Raw genomic sequence first — 20,584 nt, 5'->3', positions numbered from 1 at the left:
GGTAAAGTAAAGAACAGTCACAGATTGATCAACTTATACATATTGTTCTACACTGAGATTTCCAAGAAGTAATACATATATGTATGTAACTTTATATTTTTTATGGATTTTAACCAGTTCCTTCAAAATAAAAAAAATAAAAAATCTGGTAAAATCAGAACTTAAAAGTATACAATAGAGTATACATGGTTCAGGCTAGTATGCTACTCCAGAAATGATGATTATAATCCACTATTTTGAAGAGAGAAAACACACAAGTGCACATAAATGAGACTGAGTTGACTCAGTTAAAGAGTTTTACCTGAATGCTCTCGGAGAGCTGATTATTGGTTAAGTAGATGATAAAATTTACTTTGAATACAGAATTACATAATTCTCCCTACAAGTTATGTGATGCACACCTGGGCTTTGATAGATTAATAACTAATTAATCTATCAAAGCCCAAGTGCTATATTTTGTGAATATTCATTTAATTTGTAATGATTAATATCTTTTAATTGTATTTTGTTATTTATATGATTTGAAATAATTAATCATTAAGTTTTTTTAAGAAACAAATTATATAAATTTTGTATTAATTATCTTTTAATGTTTAGTCCAAATCATGTATGCTATATTTTCTCGATTCAACATTTAAAATTTTTAAAACTTTATACTAATTATTCAAAAGATTTAATCTATGAGTTGTGGCATTGATATAAGTTTTCATGTTTATAACACCGACATTGGCTAGTGTTGAACTCCATAACGGTTCTAAATCAGAGGCTGTCATAGTTTGTGTTAAAAAGAGACACTATTGATCCTACAGTTGATTCAAGTGATTTTGTGAATATTTTCACTTCATAAACTTCACCTGAATCCACTCAATTATGTACTAATTAACACCTCAGGAAGAACTCCAGGAACTTGTAGCTAATGCAGCCAGTCGCTTGAACTTTTAAAAGAGCAACAGTGGTCGTAGGCCAGCAACTCAGAAAATCATCCAACTCATGGCAGTAGAATCTGAATACGATTAAAAAAAAATCAAAGCTGTAAAATACTCCAGAAATTCATCCTTTGAGCATAGTCTTTGTAGTGTCTACCAGCATTGGTCTAAAATCATTTGAAGACCGCCCAATTAATCAGAGTGTATCATTGCCTTCCCATTCAAAATAAAACTCCATGACATATTAGAGGAAGAGCACCATCAATTAAACCTCTGCAATTACAGCTTCCTTAATTTTAGTCCACTCATCGATAACATCAACTGATCATTTGGAAAGAACACCAAATGTGGGACCACAGTATGAAGAAGCTTCACCATCCATAAAAATATGTATATAAATTGTTGGAAAATATCAGAATTTGACTAATTCTGGAAATTTCTTTTAATTACCTTCCAAATTACAACAGTTCAAAGAATCAATGAGGTAAAGAAGCAGTTCATTTCAAGTTGAACTATGCTTAAATCAAAATTTCTTTTGATTACCTTAACTTGCATATTATCCAGAATCCAGTGAGCTCTGTTGTTAGCCTCTGTCTTCATTTCGCTGAAAAATCATAAAATCTGTTCAGTAGAGTAAACATCAATGACATGTTTAGGCAATGTATTCTAGTGGAATGGTTTTATCATATGCATATCAAACTGAGCATAGTGCAGTGTTTATAACGCTTAAACTGCCATTGAAATGTTGACATACTGTATCCTAAAGTTGGTTGCTTCGAACAACTGTGACATAATTAACACTCTGTTTCTTAATGGATCATTGTGATAGTAATTGATGGTATAGTCTAGCTGCTAGAAGTTGACAGACATGACAAGAGCATGAGGGGGAAAAGAGTTGATTACCGGATTAGTCACACTTTTTGAACGACAGATCAAATGGAGTTCATTCTTCCTTGTCTAGATTATAGATAAACTTGTGGTGTACGACTAGTAGGCCTTGAACACTCCTGTCCCTCATCCTCTTTGCACTGTTTTTTTTCTGCAAAGGACAATCAATTATATGTAACCTCACTGGTGAGGATGGTAGACCGAGGTATGGTAATGACAATCAATCATATCAGTACAGTAACTTACACTGGTAACACTAACAAACATGGGCATAGGCCTGGCAATATAACCTTGGAAACACCAACTTGCTTATGTATAATATTCAAATCAAAACGCTGACACTTCAATCTGATTGTAAAAGAGGCCAGATGGCCCACCGTCGGGCACTAAAGCCAGCATCACAGGTCCTCTTACACCTTCTTCGACAGTGAACTGCCCAAAATTATGGCTCAGGTCTGTTTTGACAAAACCTGGATTAACTGAATCAGACTGTAGAAGAAGTGGAATAAGTGCTTCTGTCAGTTGTTTAGTTCCATAGTAGTTAGTTTTTAAGCACCCGTCAGCTCTTTCGTAATTTGTTTCACCAAGTGAGACTTTTCACCTAAAATCTATATGAAAGGGGAGGATTGCTTAATCCGTATAGAAATAATTTACTTATTAATCACTTGTATGATCATGTATAAAAACACAAATGCATTATTTACCTCACCACTCTTGAGATTTAAGCTAATAAAAGCTTCAGCATCAAATATGGCTCCAGAGATTCCTGCATTATTTACCTGCCAAATTTATATTAATTTTAAGTTCAGTCTTGTTCATAAATGCCCATTTAAGAAATTCTACCAACTAGCTTACCCGTATATCAAGCCTTTGGAACCGAGTTCTGATAAAACTAGCAAAGGAATCAATACTGATCAGATCCATCAAATCAAGTTGGTGAAAAACTACATCAGAGAGTCCTGAATCATGGAGACTTTGAACAGCTTCATGGCCTCTCTTCTTACTATAATAATATTGGAAGTGATAGCACCACTCTTCATTTAAAATTATTACTTGGTCAGTGATTATTAGTTTACCAAATATAAAGAAATTGAAAAATGCGTGCTGGTGGGGTCTCTGTCCTATGATAATGTTCTTAATTCCAAGAAAGTAACTGGTCACTTTAGAATCTAACTGTTAAGAGATCTCTGATGTGGCACCTAGTAGAGCTACAATCCTGACCGCTAGAAGGTGAATTGAAAAATATAAAATGGTTGTCAAAGTGATTTTACTAAGAACTAATTCTCATGAGTAAATGGGCCTAAAATTCAACAATTGTTGAACTAAACATTTACCATAATAAAGTGAGAGAATTTTACTTGGCTTGAGTTTTTTGCAATGATAAATTAAGTTTTTCTTTATTACAGTAAACAATGGAATTAGTAAAAATTTTCCGTGAAGAAAGCAGAAGTTCAGCAAGCCAGAAGCAGAAACTTACAACAAAACAATGGTAGGCCAGCAGCCTGGAGTCACCACAACTCGGAAGGCAACTAAAAGCTTGACCTGAAATGCAACATTAACCCTACTTAATCAACTTTCAGAACCGAACTATGTAAAGAACTCCTGAAATATATCCTTGAAGCATAGCCTGTGTTGCGTCTACCTGTATTGGGCTAAAATCAGGTAGACCTCCACCAAGCATAGTGTACCGTTGCCTCTCACATCCAAATTCAACTCCACGTCTTAACAAAACCTTGGTATCTGTGCAATGTCTAAGGAGTTTAGGCCAGTATTTGAAAGATTAAGTCATCAGAAGTAACAGGAAATTAACAAAACAATTCCACCTCCCCAATCTCAGCTTTCTTTTAGTCCAGTCATTAATAACATGTAGTCATCATCTGTTAAAAAAAAAAAAAGACAAATTTAGCGATCAAAGTATGTAGAAACTTCAGTAAGTACTAAAATAAAATACATCAAAAGCTGCAGAACACAAAAATTAGTCTCTGTTTTCACAGAGCTGAAAATTAGTAAAAGCCGTCTAATCAACCTTTAAAATTCTAAAAGTTTAGAGAGGGATTATAAGGTGGGCATGCTCAAAAAACTTTAAAACTGCAATATAAACAACAAATTTTACTAATTACCTGACTTTAAGACTTTATACTATGAGTATTTTGTTATTTTTCAACAAATCAGCACTGAGAATTTAAATTGTCTTAACAATCTGTTTAGTAAAAATCTAAAGTTGTCTTGATAAAAGTTAATGCTGCTGAATGAAAATTTTACATTTTAAAGTAGAATGTGATGAGCTGTGTTATTAGCCTCTGTATTTACATAGTTTAAAAAATGTGAAAACTGTCTGATAGAGTAAACTTCTAAACTGCCATTGCGGAGTTGGCATATTGCATCCTGGAGTTCATACTGTTTAGTTTGTTCCTACACGAGCAACATAATTATTAATAAACACTGTTTTATAAAAATCTAAATCTTCTTTATAAAAACTAATGGTGTGAGTTCTAGAAAATTGACAAAAGATTTACTTGGTTCGGTCAATATGCATACGTCCATGGACGGTGGTTGAAATCCTCTATTTGAAAGAGAAAAATCAAGATCACAATACTGTCTCTATACCCCCTAAATCAATTTTTTTGGGAGTTTTATGACACAAGAGAACAGCCCCATCTTTTCTCTACACACTTGTTTTTTTTCACTCAACTCACAAATAAAAGACCAAAGACAATATGTAGAAAAGAAAAGGCTACAAAATGAGAAGACAGCATTGTTCTTAATGAAAAAATTGGCATATTTAAGCCACAATGCAACACAAATCAACATTACGAGACCTCTTTTGCAACCAAGATCCCAACATTTCTGCACTCAAACCTCAGCAAAAACTCCAGAAACTGGTAGCTAATGAAGCCAGCAGCTGAAAATTTTGCTGCGGTCATAGGCCAGCAACTCAGAAAATCATCAAAACTCTGAGCAGTAGACTCCGAATACAACCTGAAACAACAATTGAAGTTGTAAACAACTCCGGAAACTCATCCTTCAAGCATAGTCTTAGAAATATATATCTAACAGTCTTGGTCTAAAATCATCTGAAGCACACCCAATCAAAAAGAGTGTATCATTGCCTTCCAAATCCAAATGAAGCTCCATGTATTATTAGAAGAAGAGCCCCAGTCCACCAAACACAACCAACTAGATTTTAAGAAAACTTTGATAACTGCTCAATGTCTGAATAATTTTAGGCCAGTGTTAAAAAGCATATAGTTACCAATTTTGACATCAAAAATAAAATTCATGACAATAAAAATTAGAATTTTGGAACATAAATGATTTGAGGATAGAATAATTACACTTCAGATGTAAAAATGGTGTTAGAAAATGCATCAGAAGAAACAAGATTTGATACCTTTTAAAATCATGGCTACTTTTTAGTCCACTCGACATAATATCAACTGATAATCTGAAAAAGAAACCAAATGTTGGGACCAAAGTATGTAGAAGCTTCAATGTATATGGATCATATTTCATTACCTTCCAATTACAACGGTCCAAAGAATCAATGAGGTAAAGAAGCAGTTAATTTCTGGTACAGTGACGAAACTTCATTTAGAACTTTGCTTAAACCAGAAATGCAGCAAGCCTTGAAGTCATAAAGTCTGAGTGAAAGCTGTACTCTTGCTTTCCCTGAAAAAAAAAATTAAACCCTTAAAAGAAACCAAAAAAAAAATAAAAAAAAAAAAAAAATGAATAAATAAGAAATATCAGCAAAGCATAACCTTGGAAAGGCTTTAATAAAATCCTCAGCAACAAAAGTTCCCATGCACCAATACCTCTCAAAAGTTGCAGAAAGCAGAAACTGAGCAAGCCAGGAGCAAAAACTTTCAACAAACAACTGTCGTACGCCAGCAACTTAGAGCCACCACAACTCTTGGTTGTTGAATACAACTAAACTCTTGATCTGAAATACAACAATACTGAACGAAATAGAGAAGCAACAGGAACAAAATAATAATAGTTAAACAAAACAAACAGTAAACAAATAATGTAATACGCGCGATTTACCCTGGTTCACCCAATGTAGGCTACGTCCAGCTGAGTCAATATTATTGCAATATGCCTCACCTCTCTCGTTTACAATGAATGAATTGTTCTCACACACATAACAAGAGAAAAGAATGTTTATATACTAGGTTTAAGAGATTAAACCTAGTTTTACAAGAATTCCTATTCCTAAGCCCAACCCAAAAGGGAATTAATAACTTAAAAGGAATCCTACAGCGGCTATACATGGAAAAGCCCAAAACCACCTACGGTGTTGATAACAAATTTGTGTTGTTTAGTTGCAACTTAGAAAAGCTTATGATGATTAAAGAGAAATAACTTAGTTGAACTCTGTCAATACAAACAACTCCTGAAACTTTGTTCTGCAAGCGTAGTCTGTGTGGAGTCTACCTGTGTAGGCTAAAATCAGCTGGAGCTCCACAAAGCATTGTGTACCATTGCCTCCCACCTCTAAATTGAGCTCCTTGTTTTAACAAAATCTCGGTATCAGTTCAATGCCAAAAGAGTACAGGCCACTGATTGAATGAAAAGGCATCAGAAGAAACAGGACATTACCTCTACAATAATGGCTTTCTTTTTAAGTCCAATCATCAACACATAGTTATCATCTATAAAAAGAACCCAAATTTGGTGTTCATAGAAAAAACAAAAGTTCAGTATCTATGGAAATTATAAATCTCAAAAATTTTAAAACATCAGAATTTGACCCATTCAATAATAGTTAGAAGAATCAGTGGCACAAAATCTAAATGGTCTTGATAAAAGCTAATGGTGTGGGTTCCAGAGATTGACTGACCTGAATAGCCCATGAGAATGAAATGAGGTGATTGACCGATCCAGCCATTTCAAAAGTTTCTAAAAATGAACTTTCAATCCATCTTAACACAAGGGATGTGGGCTATCTGTGACCACTCCTGTCCTTCATTCCTTTTGCATCGTTGTTTCCTCAAAAGGATCCCAATGCTCCCATTCCGGCAAATTCTCAAAACAAAGTCTCTAATGATCGAAAACACTCTGAGCAACTCTCCCCATATATCTCACAGGCTACTTTTTTAAGCATTTTCATCCCTTTAACGGTGAGGTTTTTAAGTGAGCCCAAAAGCCCAATCGAAGGTAAAGTCATGCAACTTTCACATCCATCCAATTTCAAAACCACCATATTAGAGAATGATGGATCTCCTATCCAAGATGAAATTTTTTTGCCGCAAAAGTTATTGATTGTGAGCTCTTTCAGATTTTTATGGGGTCGTAAAATGTCAAGAACAATTTTCTCTACTTCATGTCGAGAAGGCATAGAAGAACTCCATTATAGCCCTAACACTTCTATGTTATTCTTATGGCACAATATAGAATCTCTTGTTTCATAACAATCATCTGCATTCTCTAATCTTGAAATATAAAGTTCTCCACGAATAAACTTTAATTCGTTCAAATCTTTCAAATTATATCCGACACCTTTACCTATAACAAAATTAAATAAGGTTCGAATGCATTTCAGTTTTTTCAATCCCAAAGGCATTTCTCTTATAAGTGTTGCACCTCTAATATCAACATGGCATAGATTGATCAAATTTCTCATTTGTAGAGGCAACTTTTTGAGAGCGAAACAATTTCTTAATAGCAAACTTTGTAAATTGAATAGTAAACTTGTTGACTTGGGTAGATTTATGATTTGAGTTTCAAAAAGATTAAGATGCCTCAAATGTTTCAAATCACTAATTGAGTTGGGTAGTTCAATCTCACGATAATTTGTTAAAGACAGTGATCTCAATTTTCTGAGCTTTGGCAATAAATTGGAAAAGACTGGCTGATTTACGTAACTCCAACCATATATTGACTTTGGTGGCCAAACTATTCTCAGGAACGTCCTTAGCTACTCAACTCCATGGAAGACTTTGAAGTTCTTCTCAACTTCATACTCTCTAAATGTGTAAGAAGAGTGTCGAATCCTTTCATGTCTTTTTATTTGCATGACACTCAATTCATCCTCAAATCTAGAACTTGTTTCTCGAGAAATCGATTGGGCCAAATCATGGACAAGGTCGTGCATCACAAATTTCAAACTGCAGTATCATTATTCAATTGTTGAAAAATTGACCTTGATAATAACTCAAAAAAATACTCGCAACCGAGGTCTTCTAGTTGCTTCTTATGGTTTGATTACTGAATAAGTCCTTCTGCCATCCATAAAAGTACAAGTTCTTCCTTCTTGAATTCATAATCCTTAGGAAAAATATAAACTTCAATGTTTGGATTTTAGAAAATTGTAGAGTAAACCAACACAAGATGCTTTCAAAAATTGTTCAACAGTATGAAGGATTTTTTTACCTGTAGTTTGTGATCAGAGGGTACTCTTAACTTCTTAACAATCAGTCTCTGCAAGCAAGAAAAAATTTACTCAGCTTCTGTATCGACCGATATAAGATAAATGAAAAAGTATTCATAAATTATCATTGATGTTTTGGCATTTTGTATATTAGTTTGGCCTATTTCAGAATTTAACCTTGGAATATTCAAATTTTTTTATTTGCAGAAATATATAGCAATTGTTCTTAACAATTTCTTTGAAGTTGTTTTAACAAGTTTGTGCTGTTGGTAAGTTGCATTGATTTAATCATCGGAGTTGCCGTCTGTGTTGCTAATGAATAGAACAACTTTTCACATAAAAAAAGGAAAAAGTTTCGGTACTATCAAATAATCTTGGATTTACTTTTCAAATCTAGTTTCGATAAATTGACATTTTGTTATGCAGGGTTATGAAAATGTTCAGTAAAAGTTGATGTCAGTGTCTGTTCATTTTAATTATATCCAATAATTAAAATAAGACAATAGAAAATTCCTTTTGAGCTATCAAAATGTCTCTACATTTGGGTAATAAGCAGCAGCAGCAGAAACTTTCAACAAATTCTGAATGTTCTTCAAACGTTTCTCATCAGAAATAACTTTTTTCGACGAATTATGAAAATAACTCCAGAAATTCATCCTTCGAGCATAGCCTTAGTTGCATCTGTCAAAATGTGCCTAAAAAACATCTGAAGTTTCGGAAGTTAATTTCAGCAAGCCCTTAATCTTCAAACTGACTGGATGAGTACTCCGAATCTAGATTAAAAAAGTCCCACTGAAAAATAAAAATAAAAGAAAAGCCCTTCAAGGAAACCAGAGAGACTTGAAAGAAATAGCATTGCGACCCATTAAAATATGTTACTAGTTTCGTATATACGTCACCTTAACTTAACTTGCATTATTCTGTCCCACCGAACTAATGGATTGAATCTCCGTCTAGTTTGTAAATGAACTTGTGATCGATCTTAATCCAAGGAATGTGGCTATATATCTTGTACCACTCGCATCCTTGTCCCATTACCCATTGCATTGTGTTTTCGTACAAAGGACAATCGTTCTGCAATATTTGGTCTAAAACCAAGAAGAATGTATCAGCAGCTGGTTTATTTAATTATTTATTTTTCAAAAAGAACTACGAGATCTGGCCATAGGCCTGGAAAATCATAACCTGTGAAAACCTTCCACAGAGCTTTCAGCAGCATTCTTTATAACTCTCCCGATGGTGAACTGCACCTGTGGAGAATTTAATAAAGTAGTAGCAGAAGCCTTTTATGTCACGGCCCCCTCGCGGGTATTCCTATCCCACTGAATCCAGGCGCTCCAGGAGACTTAGGATTCCGACAAGAGGGTGAATATTTTGAAAACATTTCATAAAAACAAATATGATTAGATGTCATACAACACCATAACCACTCACAAGATAAGCAATAATCACCGTATGATATTTTCAGATGCTATGGAACAACATACCAAGGTCATATAAACCCAAAACAATCACCACCACCATACTAGTACCCAGGGACCTAAGTCATGCCTCTCACTTGTCGGTTCCAAATACAGACAAGTAGTTACACCACCCACAGTTTACCCTCGGGGTAGTACCATCCATAGTCTACCCTTGGGATGGTATAATCGTCACTAAATAACCATACTCGACTCACAACCTACTCTCAGGGCGTCATGATATGACTCAAATATAATTCCACCCACAGTCTACCTTTAGGGCATCAAAATCCCACACTGGCCAATACCCACTTGGTGTAATCCCACCTAGAGCTTGTCAGGCATCCGTCCTATCCCAATAAGATAACACAATTGTTCATTAGGACGAACCATCTCAATGCACGTATGAGGATAAATATAAAATGTCAACTAATGCTTAGAGGGGGATGAGTACTATAAAAGGTGGTCTCCAATCCGATGAATAAAACACATCATCACACAATGCATCCGAATGCCCAACACATCACGAATTATGCATGTTCATATGCAAATACATATAAGTAATAATATCAAAAAAATACTTGCTTTCATTTAAAACAAAATGCAAAAAGATGCGTGCCATGCTTGAAACATCATAACCAATAATCATGTAAAATCACCAGTTACCCGCTGAATCTTTGGACTCATAACCCCTATACTTTTAAATGTTTCCAAAGTCCTGCATAATCTAAATCCTTACAATTACCCCCTACCTGTGTTTTAATACTTGTAGAAATGACAATCTACCCCCTGCATTGCATTCCATGCCTTCTCCTATTATTCTCCCCACCAATATCAATCAAACCCAATACCCAAAACCCTCATCAGTATTAACAGGCCAGCCCACCAAATATAAACAATTCCAGGTAATATAAAACCCAATTAGTTAACCAATTTCAAACTATAGTATCATTATTCAATTGTTGAAAAATAAGCCATGGCCATAGGCATAGCAAATCATAACCTTGGAAAGGCTTCAAGAGATTCTTCAGCAACAAAATTCCGGCACTTGAACACCAACACCTCTACACAAAATTGCGAAAAGATCAAATCAAGTTGATTCTTCTTCATCCGGATCATAGATGAACTCAAGGTCTATCTTAACACAAGGGGATGTGGGCTATCTTGGACAGTCTTTTCCGTCATCCCTTTTGCACTGTTTTTTTTCCTGCAATCATAAGTAATTGCACAAGAGAGGATGATAGACCGAGGTTCGGAAAGGACAATCATCTTAGCTTAGTCTTATAAAAACAAGAATATCAGCATAATGGACACTGCAAAAACATGTTTATAGGACTAGAAATTCAAACCTTGGAAAGGCTATAACAGATTGTTCAGCAACAAAAATTTTCTTATTCTTCAGGAACTCCGCAAGACAGTCATAGAAACTTTTTAAAAACAACTGTAGTAGGCCAGCAACTCAGAATCACGGCAACCCTTTGTTGTTCACTCCAAATGAGATCTTCACAAGAAATAACTTTCAGAGTTAAAGTCCATAAATAACTCCTGAAATTTATCCTTTGAAGCATAATCGATGTTGCCTATACCTGTACGGCTAAAATCAGCTGGAGCTCTACTAAGCATAGTATACCATTGCAAAACATCAGAGTTTGACTCAGCTGTAAAGAAACCAGGACCAAAGTATATAACAAGTTTAATATCTATGAAAATCATATACATCAAAAATTGCAAAACATCAGAATTTGACTCAGTCCAGATTTCTTTTTCTTACTTTTTACCCACAATAGTTAGAAGACTGCATGAGGCAACGAAACAGTTAACTTCAGGAACCCAGTATCAAATAGTCCACTTGCTTCCTCTGAAAAAAGAAAAAAAATACCCTTATAGAACATAAGAAAAACAAATTGAGAGGACAATTTTCAAAATGATGCAAGAACAATCAAATTCCAAGCTACGACATAATTTTAATGACCAACATGTAGGCCTGAAATATCACTAACAGGGAATAAAACAGAACTGAAGCCTCTTACATTGTGTTACTAGCAAGACGAATAAAAATTAAACTTACATTATTCGTGCAATGCGGTGAGCTTTGTATCAGCCTCTGTTTTCACAACCGTCCAATCAACCTTTAAGAGTCCAAGTTTAGGGAAGGATTATATGGTGGGCATGCTCAAATCACTTTAAATTGCAATATAAACAACAAATTCTACTAATGACATGACTTTTGTTATATTTCGACAAACCATATGGTAAAGCTACCGCTGCCATTGCCATGTTGGCATATGCATTCGAGTTGATACAATCAAGTTGGTTCCTGCGGGAGCACATAATTATTAATCAACTGTCAGTTTAATAAAAATCTAATTTGTCTTGATAAAAGTTAATGGTGTGGGTTCTAGAAATGGACAGACCTGAATAGCCCCTAGGTGATTCCGCCTTTTCCATTCCTTCTGATATCAAATGGACATCATTGTTCCTCCTCTGGATCTAGATGAACTGGCTGTCTATCTTAACATACGGGATGTGGGCTATCTTGGACCAGTCTTGTCCTTCACCACGTTCGCACCGTTTCTTCAGCACATGACAACCATAAATAGTTAGTCGCAGAAGCGAGGATGGAAAGTGTGGCAAGGATGTGAGATTTGGGCAAGTAAAGATATCCAAGTTTTCAAGAGAGGTGAGATTCTGGAAACCGTTGGAAGATAGGTATTTCAAGTTTGGGAATTTTTGTAATTTTAGATGAACTAGAGAGGCTGGCAACTTCATTCCCTTTTCCTCCTCTGGAAAAGACACTGCCTCTGGGGATCCAACAATCCTAAGTTTTCGAAGGGAGATGAGTTTGTGGAAGCCCCACTCAGCAAGTGAGTTGTAGATTTTGGGATCATCAATGTCAAGTGATGTCAGATTGGTGGGGATGTCTTGTTCAGGAAAGAATGCCATTTTTGGATTATTCCATAAGGTTAGGGATTGAAGAGATTTGAGGGTGTGCATGTGACTAGGTAGGGCTTGTAGTTTCTCACATCCACTGATAAAGACTGTTAGTTCAGTGTTAGGAAGCCCATCTTTTACGAAAGAAACAAGTTTTGGGCAATTTTCTACTCTCACATAACTAAGATTGTGTAGAGTGTGTAGGCCTTCGGGAACTGATCTAAGATTTTCACATCCGCTGATCCAAACACGATCAAGAGACGCGTTATTATCAAAACTGACCTCTTCTAACTCTAGCTTTGGGCAATCTTCAAATCGGAGGAATTTAAGTGCCTTGGGTAACTGTCATCCTGCTATTAACGTCCTGAGATTTGAACAATAGCCAATAAAAAGCCCTGTAAGTGTTGAAGGTAAGTGGTGTGTTGATGATAACTGCGTGAGAGAAGGGCATTGTGATATATTCAATTCGCAAAGAAAAGATGTAGTGGTATTGTCCACATTCTCCTTCTGCATCAATGAAAAAGAAGAAGATGGAGAAGAAGTACAAGTATCCTCTCTATCATTCCAAATATTCCCCAATTTTTCACAATCCTCTACCCAAAGGGTTTTTAGCGATGAAGGTAGTCGGCCTCTCACAATGAACATTAGAGAAGGACAGCTAGCAACACTCAAATGCTCAATACGTGCATTGTTGTGCTTCAACCCCTCATGTAACGATGTTATGGCTTCACAATTCCAAATTTGAACTTTGGTGAGACTGGAAAGAGAACCATCTGGAAACGAAACTAGATTTGGAAGCTCAGTCAAATATAGCTCTTTAAGCAAGATAAAGCAATCCAATCCCAACCCATGTGGTGGCTTCTCAGGACATATCACATTTGGCCACAGTTGTATGAGCTCCTCACAACCAACGATTGTTAGAGTTTCTAATTTCTGAAATTCATCCTTTGACCAACTTCTAAACCCAGCAACGTCTGATCCTTTGCATCTATTTATTTCCAGTGAGTGGAGCAGAGGAAGCTTTGAGAAAGAAACCTTCAATTCCTCACATTCCTTAATCATTACAGTCTCCAATAAAGGAAGAGGGTTCAGTGATTGGGAGTCAATTGGACTATTGCATACTACGCCTTTGCATCTTTCTATTTTTAAACTGCAGAGTACTGGAAGGCTTGCGAACGAAACAACCAATTGCTCACATTCACTAATCACAATTTCCTTTAATGAAGGAAGACGGTTGGGTAATCTTCCATAGAGTTTGGGACATTGTTTGATGGAAAGCTTTCGGAGACAAGAGAAACTTTCCGCATGCAACTTTTCCTCAAAAGGATCCCACTGCTCCCATTCAGGCAGATTCTCAAAACAAAGTGTCTCTAATGATTGAAAACACTCTGAACAACTCTCCCCATAGATCTCACAGCCTACTTTTTTAAGCATTTTCATCCCTTTAATGGTGAGGTTTTTAAGTGACCCCAATAGCCCAATCGAAGGCAAGGTTATGCAACTTTCACATCCATCCACTTTTAGGACCACCATATTAGAGAATGATGGATCTCCTATCCAAGATGAAAAATGTTTGCCGCCAAAATTATTGATTGTGAGCTCTTTAAGATTTTTATGGGGTTGTAAAATATCGAGAACTATTTTCCCTGCTTCATCTGGATAGGGCATAGAAGAACGCCATTCTAGTACTAACACTTCTAAGTCCTTCTTATCCCACAATATATAATCTCCTGTTTCATGACAATCAATTGCATTTTCTAACATCGAAATATAAAGTTCTCCACGAATAAACTTTAATTCTTTCAAATCTTTCAAACTAGATCCAACGCCTTTACCCAAAACAAAATTAGATAAAGTTTGAAGATATTTCAGTTTTTTCACTCCTAATGGCATCTCTCTTATAAGTCTTGCACCTCTAATATCAAGATGGCGAAGATTGATCAAATCTCCCATTTGTAAAGGCAACTTCTTGAGACGATAACAACAAGTTAATAACAAACTTTGTAAATTGAATAGTGAACTTGTTGACTCGGGTAGATTTGTGATTTGAGATTTAGAAAGATTGAGATACCTCAAATGTTTCAAATCACCAATTGAGTCGGGTAATTCAATCTCATGATAATTTGTTAAAGATAGTGATCTCAATTTTTGGAGCTTTGGCAATAAGTTGGGAAAGACTGACTTACTTACATAACTCTCATCTAATATTGACTTTGGTTGAGAAAATATTCTTAGGAATGTCCTTAATTTCTCAATTCTGCGGAAGACTTCAAAATTCTTCTCAACTTCATACTTCCTAAATGTGTAAGAAGAGTGTCGAATCCTTTCACATCTTCTTATTTGCATGGCACTCGATTCATCCTCAAATCTAAAACTTGTTTCTAGAGAAATCCATTGGGCCAAATCATGGACAAGGTCGTGCATCACAAATTTCAAACTATCATTACATAATTGTTGAAAAAAGGACCTTGACAATAACTCACAAAAATACTGGTCACCTAGGTCTTCTAGTTGCTTCTTCTGGTTTGATTGTTGAATAAATCCTTCTGCCATCCATAAAATTACAAGTTCTTCCTTCTTGAATTCATAATCCTTTGGAAAAATTGCACAATAAGCAAAACATCTCTTAAGATGTGATGGAAGATGATAATAACTTAATTTTAATATAGGAAGAATGTTACTTTCCTTCGGCAAATCCCAAATTTCGCTGTCCAATATATCCACCCATTCAACATATTTTTGCTTACAGCGTAAAAGGCCAGCTAGCGTTCTTGCCGCCAATGGTAAGCCTTTACACTTGTTGACAACTTTCTCCCGAATTAATTTCATATTCTTTCCTGCAGTAATAACTCTACTCCGAGATACATGCTTCTCAAATATGGCCCAACAGGCATCTTCTGGCAGAAGCTCCAAGTTATAACATACTTCTAGTTCCATTGTCGATGCAACATCTTTGCTGCGTGTAGTTACAATTATTCTACTTCCTGGTGCTCCAGCCAAGAATGGAGACTTTAGGGCTTCCCACAAGTCATAATCCTTACTCCAAACATCGTCCAAGACTAGCAAGAATTTTTTCCCCACTATCTTATTTTTCAGCTGAACCTGCACTTCATTTAAGTTCGTTAGAGTACAAGTTGATGCAGTGACTGACTCAAAAATAGCCTTGGAGATACGAAGAACATCAAAATCATCCGAGACACACGTCCATGCTCTTGGATTGAAATCTTCCATTGCCTTGTCATTATATACCTCCCGAGCAAGTGTTGTTTTGCCAACTCCTCCTAGGCCAACAATGGGTATTACTTGTAATCTGCCACCACTCCGTTTATTGCTTAACACCATTTCAAGTATTTTGGCTTTATCAGCATCTCTTCCGATAACTGCTGATTCAGTTGGCACACATGTACTAGGTAGTCTTTGCCATGCAATAGTAGATGAACCTCCAGCAATCTCTTTCAGACCAAGATAATTCTTTTCTTCACAGAGATCTTCTAAACGGCAAGTTATCTCTTCTGTCTTGGACTTCATATCAGCCTGGGAAATCAGAGCACTTGGAGTCCAAGAAGAGAAGTAATCAGCAACTCTGTTTGTCGATTGTTCTGTCATCAAATCCCGCTCTAGAACCTGAGTGGCATACTCATCCAGGATGTCCTCCACATCGTAAGCCAAGTCTTGGAGATCTTCCAACCACATTTTCACAGCCTCGTTCTTCTCTTGCTTCTCCTCGGCATCGTTGAGCACTGCCTTGATCATTAAAAACTTTCTCTTCCACTGCTTCAACTCCAAACGTATGCCATCTTCGCATGGAAAGAGCGACAACTTACTCGGCGCCAATCTGTCAAACAACACCTGAAGAAAAGCACCAAGAAAGACTTCTCCCACTGGCATGGTTTCGACTACGTAGGAAGAAATGATAAGAATGAATTAAAATTCTCATACAGAGAAGGATGATAATCAGATGAAGAGCAACAATCAAAACTATAACAAACTCAGTTGCTATAATTAATCAAGAGCGCTTAAACATGATAAATTATAAATAATAATGATGGTTTTGTTAAATTTGTCGACATTCAATTTTGAAAAGTGGTGGGACATGAAGGCTGTTTTTCCTCACCTGAAATTCGTGATATGAGGGTCTTCTAGATTTCTTAAATTTAATAGTCGATTCTGCAAGCAATTAAGCAATTAATTAGTGATGGAATTGGTGTTTGAGGTGTCTTAACTCCTAATAGTCAGGTGAATTTGTGATAAGAAATTAGAGGGAGAAATTAGTAGACTCAGAAAATAATAGAAAATAGAAATAAATATAATTAAAATAATTAAACTCTCAACAACTTTGGTTTTAAAAGTCTTTGCTATTGGCTCCACCATATCAATAATTCAACTGCATATTAAATGTTTACACACCTAAAATCTTATCAATAATTCAACTCTCAAGTTATTATATTGAGCCACATATATAAGAAATTAACATCAATAAATAAAACAACCAAAGAAAAAGACTGAAGTGGTTGGGCCAATATGTCTATGTCCATTAACAGTTCATTATGCTGAAGAGACTTAGTGTGAAACCCCGTTTTTAATCCTAATACATATTACATATTCTGTGTGATTTTATATTTATGGAAGGGGATTTCTGTTAGTTTTTAAAAGTTTTATTGGGAATGAAATTGCAAGATAAGGAAGCTTTTGGGTTTGCATGTAACAAGGGGCAAAATCTGGAGGTTTATTTGAAAGAAAAGCTGATGTGGTAGGGGTTTAGCGGGATTACCTGTAATCTAGGGGCAGAAGCATAAATTTAGAAAGATTAAAAATATAAAAAAGAAAGAAAAGGGGCTGATTTTGGCACAAATGAAGAAGAAGAGTGAGAGCAGAGGGAGAAAGCGAGAGCAGAGCAGAAAAAGAAAAGCTAAAAAAAAGGGAGTTTGATTTTCGCCCAGATGAAGAAAGAAGAAAACGGAGAAGAGAGGGGAATGGGTGCGGCTGAAAAATGGTAGAGTGAGAGAGAAGAGTGGAGGAGAGTGCAGGGAGCTTCGGTTGTTAGAATAGTGAGTGGATCTAAACTATTTTCCTTAAAAACTTGGCTTCGGCTGAATTGTGTGTTGACTGAAATTGGAGATTTAATGCAATAGGTTTTATATGGTAGAGCTATATGTTGATCCTAAAGAACCAAGAGTTATTAAAGTATGTTTGTGTTTAAAAAGTTTTGCTGTGAAATTCTGACAATCCGAACTTCTGAAAATTTTATATAGGTTTGCGGTTTGCAAATGAAGCTAAATTTCAGGTATTTGTTTTAGACTTATTAGAGATGGGTTGAAATTGATTTCACCCCAAATTCGACAGTATTGGTTTTTTAATGAACTTTGAATTTGCTATGAAATCTGTGATTTCATGTTTTCTGTAGAGCATGCATTTTTCACTGGGTATGACAGATTTTATTGGCTCTGCCTGGGCATGAGTGGTCTGCCAGGTATGACAGTTTCAGTGGCTGCCCGTGCGATGATAGATCTTGTCGGGTATGACAGGTACATCCCTTCGCTTACCTGTGTGGGGGACGCCCACCAGGTAAGACAGATTTTCCCGAGGGTACTATGGGGGGAAGTTTTCTGTTATTAACATCCGAATCAATTTTAGAATGTCAAAAATCACATTCAGTTTTTAGTATCTGCTACGAGAGCGATAGCCTCAATATGAGTTTTAAGAATGTTAAGAGAGCCTTCAATATTAGCCACAGTTTTAAAAAAAGATATCAGCTTATAGTTTTCAGTATCAGTAAAAGTTACAGTATCCAGTTTAATTTCAGTTATCAGCATAAAGTTTACAGGATTCCAAAATCAGTTACAGTGCATAGCTTCAGAAAAATCAGTCTTCAATTTTATATCATCACAATAGTTATAAATTTAGTTACCAAATTTTGTTTTGAGATCATGAGTGTTCATTGAATGATGGGTTGGATGTTTGTAGCATGACTAGTAGAGTTATTATTTTCATAATCATATGCATTCTTGAGTGATGCATAGATGGTTGCAGCATGACTTATAGGAAATATTGTTCCAAGCATAAGCACTTACAGTTATGTTTTAAGTTTCCAGAAAAAGAATTTTAAGCATTCATGATAAGCTATAATTCAGAATTTGTTTTCAGCTTAAAGATGAGATTAAGTACTTAGAACAATTTTAGAAAACGAGTTATACATGCATACAGAAATGATTTAGTTACTTCATAACACGTTCATAGAATCATGTTGTTTTAGGATTTCATAAGACTATTGCATGCCATGACTATTGTTGAAGAATGTTTTGCAAACTCTCAATCCCCCACTCACTGAGTATTTCAGCTCCTCCCTTTTTAGACCTTTTTCCCCAGGTCACAGGAAGAGTCGTGGTGAGGAGTGATTCCTCTCGAGGTTGGGCCTTATATCATCGACTCATCATGTGTGTAAAAATGTCATGCTTGTTACCGTTACAGAATTATGTTTTATCCTTATGTTTATCTCTGTGTTGATTATAAAAGATATGAATTCTGATACCATCCGTTTTTGGATTTATGAACGTACAAGTTAGCTTTCAAATTTTCAAATGTATACATATATATATCTCTGTTATGGTTATGTTCAAAACGAATCCAAGCAAATGTTTTTATGAAAAACGTTAGAATACAAGTTTTTTTTAGATTCCCACATGGCATGTCTCGGCGCCCGAGTCTCATAGGTGCGCCCGGAGCTTATGGGGTAGGGATGGTCGATGCGGGTCGTGTACTTAGAAAATGTAATTCAGTTGCAAATAATGTTTTCTCTTTAACACTTCATTATGAGAAAAAAGAAAAAAAAGAAAAAACTCAAGAGATAAAGGGTAAGTAAAGAACAAATTGATCAACTTATAAATATTGTTCTACATTGAAACCAAGAAACAATATAATATATATTAATATATAATATTATATTATATATATATGTGTGTGTGTGTGTGTGTGTGTGTGTGTGTGTGTGTGTGTGTAAATATTTTTTGTTGATATTTCCTTATGCATGTTAACCAATTCCTTCAAAATAAAATGAAATTTAGTAAAATCTAAACATAAAAAGATACAAGAGTCACGTGGCTCAAGCCAATATACCTATATCCACAGACGATGATTATAATCCACTATTTGAAGAGAGAAAACAGAAGTGCATAATATTATCCTTATACACCCTCAAACAATTTTTGGGAGTTATACGACACAAGAGCACAACCCCATCTTTTTCTCTACTCATTTGTATTTTTCACTCCACTTACAAATACAAAGACAAATGATGATTTATGCAGAAGGTTACAAAATGAAAAGATAGTATTGTTCTTACTGAAGAAATTGACAAATTTAAGTTACAATACAACGGAGTCAACATTCCCACAACTTTTCTACAAACATTATTCTACTCACACCTCATGAAGAATTCCAGGATCTAGTAACTAATGAAGCCACTTGCTAAAACGTTTAAAATAGCAACCGCGAGTAGAAGGCCAGCATCTCAGAATCATCAAAACTCATCCCTCATGCAGTCTTTGTTCGTTCAGTTGGAGAGATGATGAGAGTAAAGAGAGAGTGTTTTGTAAAAGAAACGGATGGCAAAAGCTGAAAGTTTTTCTATGTATTTCATTCACTGAACAACAAACATATATATAAAGCAACCTACTGTAGTGGATTAAAAAATAATACATTTGAATTTAAACAAATACATCTACCAAAACATGTCTTAGTCTCAACTAAACATGTCAAACAAAAAACAACTTGACTGTGCCAAATATCTGTTGCAACAACTACAGTAGCCCAACCAAAACAAAATTGTTGCCGCCAAAATACTGTTTGAACCTTCAGCCAACTTTTGTTCCATTTCCAGCAGGTTATCACCAACTTCATCAGTCTTTGTATTGTCTACCAGTGTTGGTCTAAAATCATCTCAATTGTGTCGTATCAAGCAGAGTGTATTATTAACTACAAAGAACTAGAAAGGAGACATAAAGGGCAAG

General features: G+C 35.5%; 1 protein-coding gene and 1 long non-coding RNA gene across 2 annotated transcripts; both read right to left on the bottom strand.

The window, feature by feature from the left end:
* Positions 1–11,715: 11,715 nt before the first annotated feature.
* On the bottom strand, positions 11,716–12,824 carry LOC116145014. The gene is made up of 3 exons (XR_004130350.1): positions 12,062–12,824; positions 11,894–11,964; positions 11,716–11,776 (listed from the first exon to the last, which is right to left on the bottom strand). It is a non-coding gene; the product is annotated as an uncharacterized LOC116145014 (long non-coding RNA).
* A 99-nt stretch (positions 12,825–12,923) lies between these two features.
* On the bottom strand, positions 12,924–16,466 carry LOC116145071 (putative disease resistance RPP13-like protein 1). Its single transcript, XM_031430514.1, has one exon. The coding sequence runs from the start codon at positions 16,464–16,466 to the stop codon at positions 12,924–12,926; it is 3,543 nt and encodes a 1,180-aa protein (XP_031286374.1).
* Between the last annotated feature and the right edge of the window lie 4,118 nt (positions 16,467–20,584).

This window comes from Pistacia vera, unplaced genomic scaffold (assembly GCF_008641045.1).
Source record: "Pistacia vera cultivar Batoury unplaced genomic scaffold, PisVer_v2 Contig46, whole genome shotgun sequence".
Lineage (NCBI taxonomy): Eukaryota > Viridiplantae > Streptophyta > Magnoliopsida > Sapindales > Anacardiaceae > Pistacia > Pistacia vera.
This window is presented reverse-complemented; position numbering and strand designations above follow the sequence as displayed.

What these genes read in the sequence shown, in the direction of transcription:
- LOC116145071 (XM_031430514.1), bottom strand. Translation starts at nt 16,466, where the DNA reads ATGCCAGTGGGAGAAGTCTTTCTTGGTGCTTTTCTTCAGGTGTTGTTT.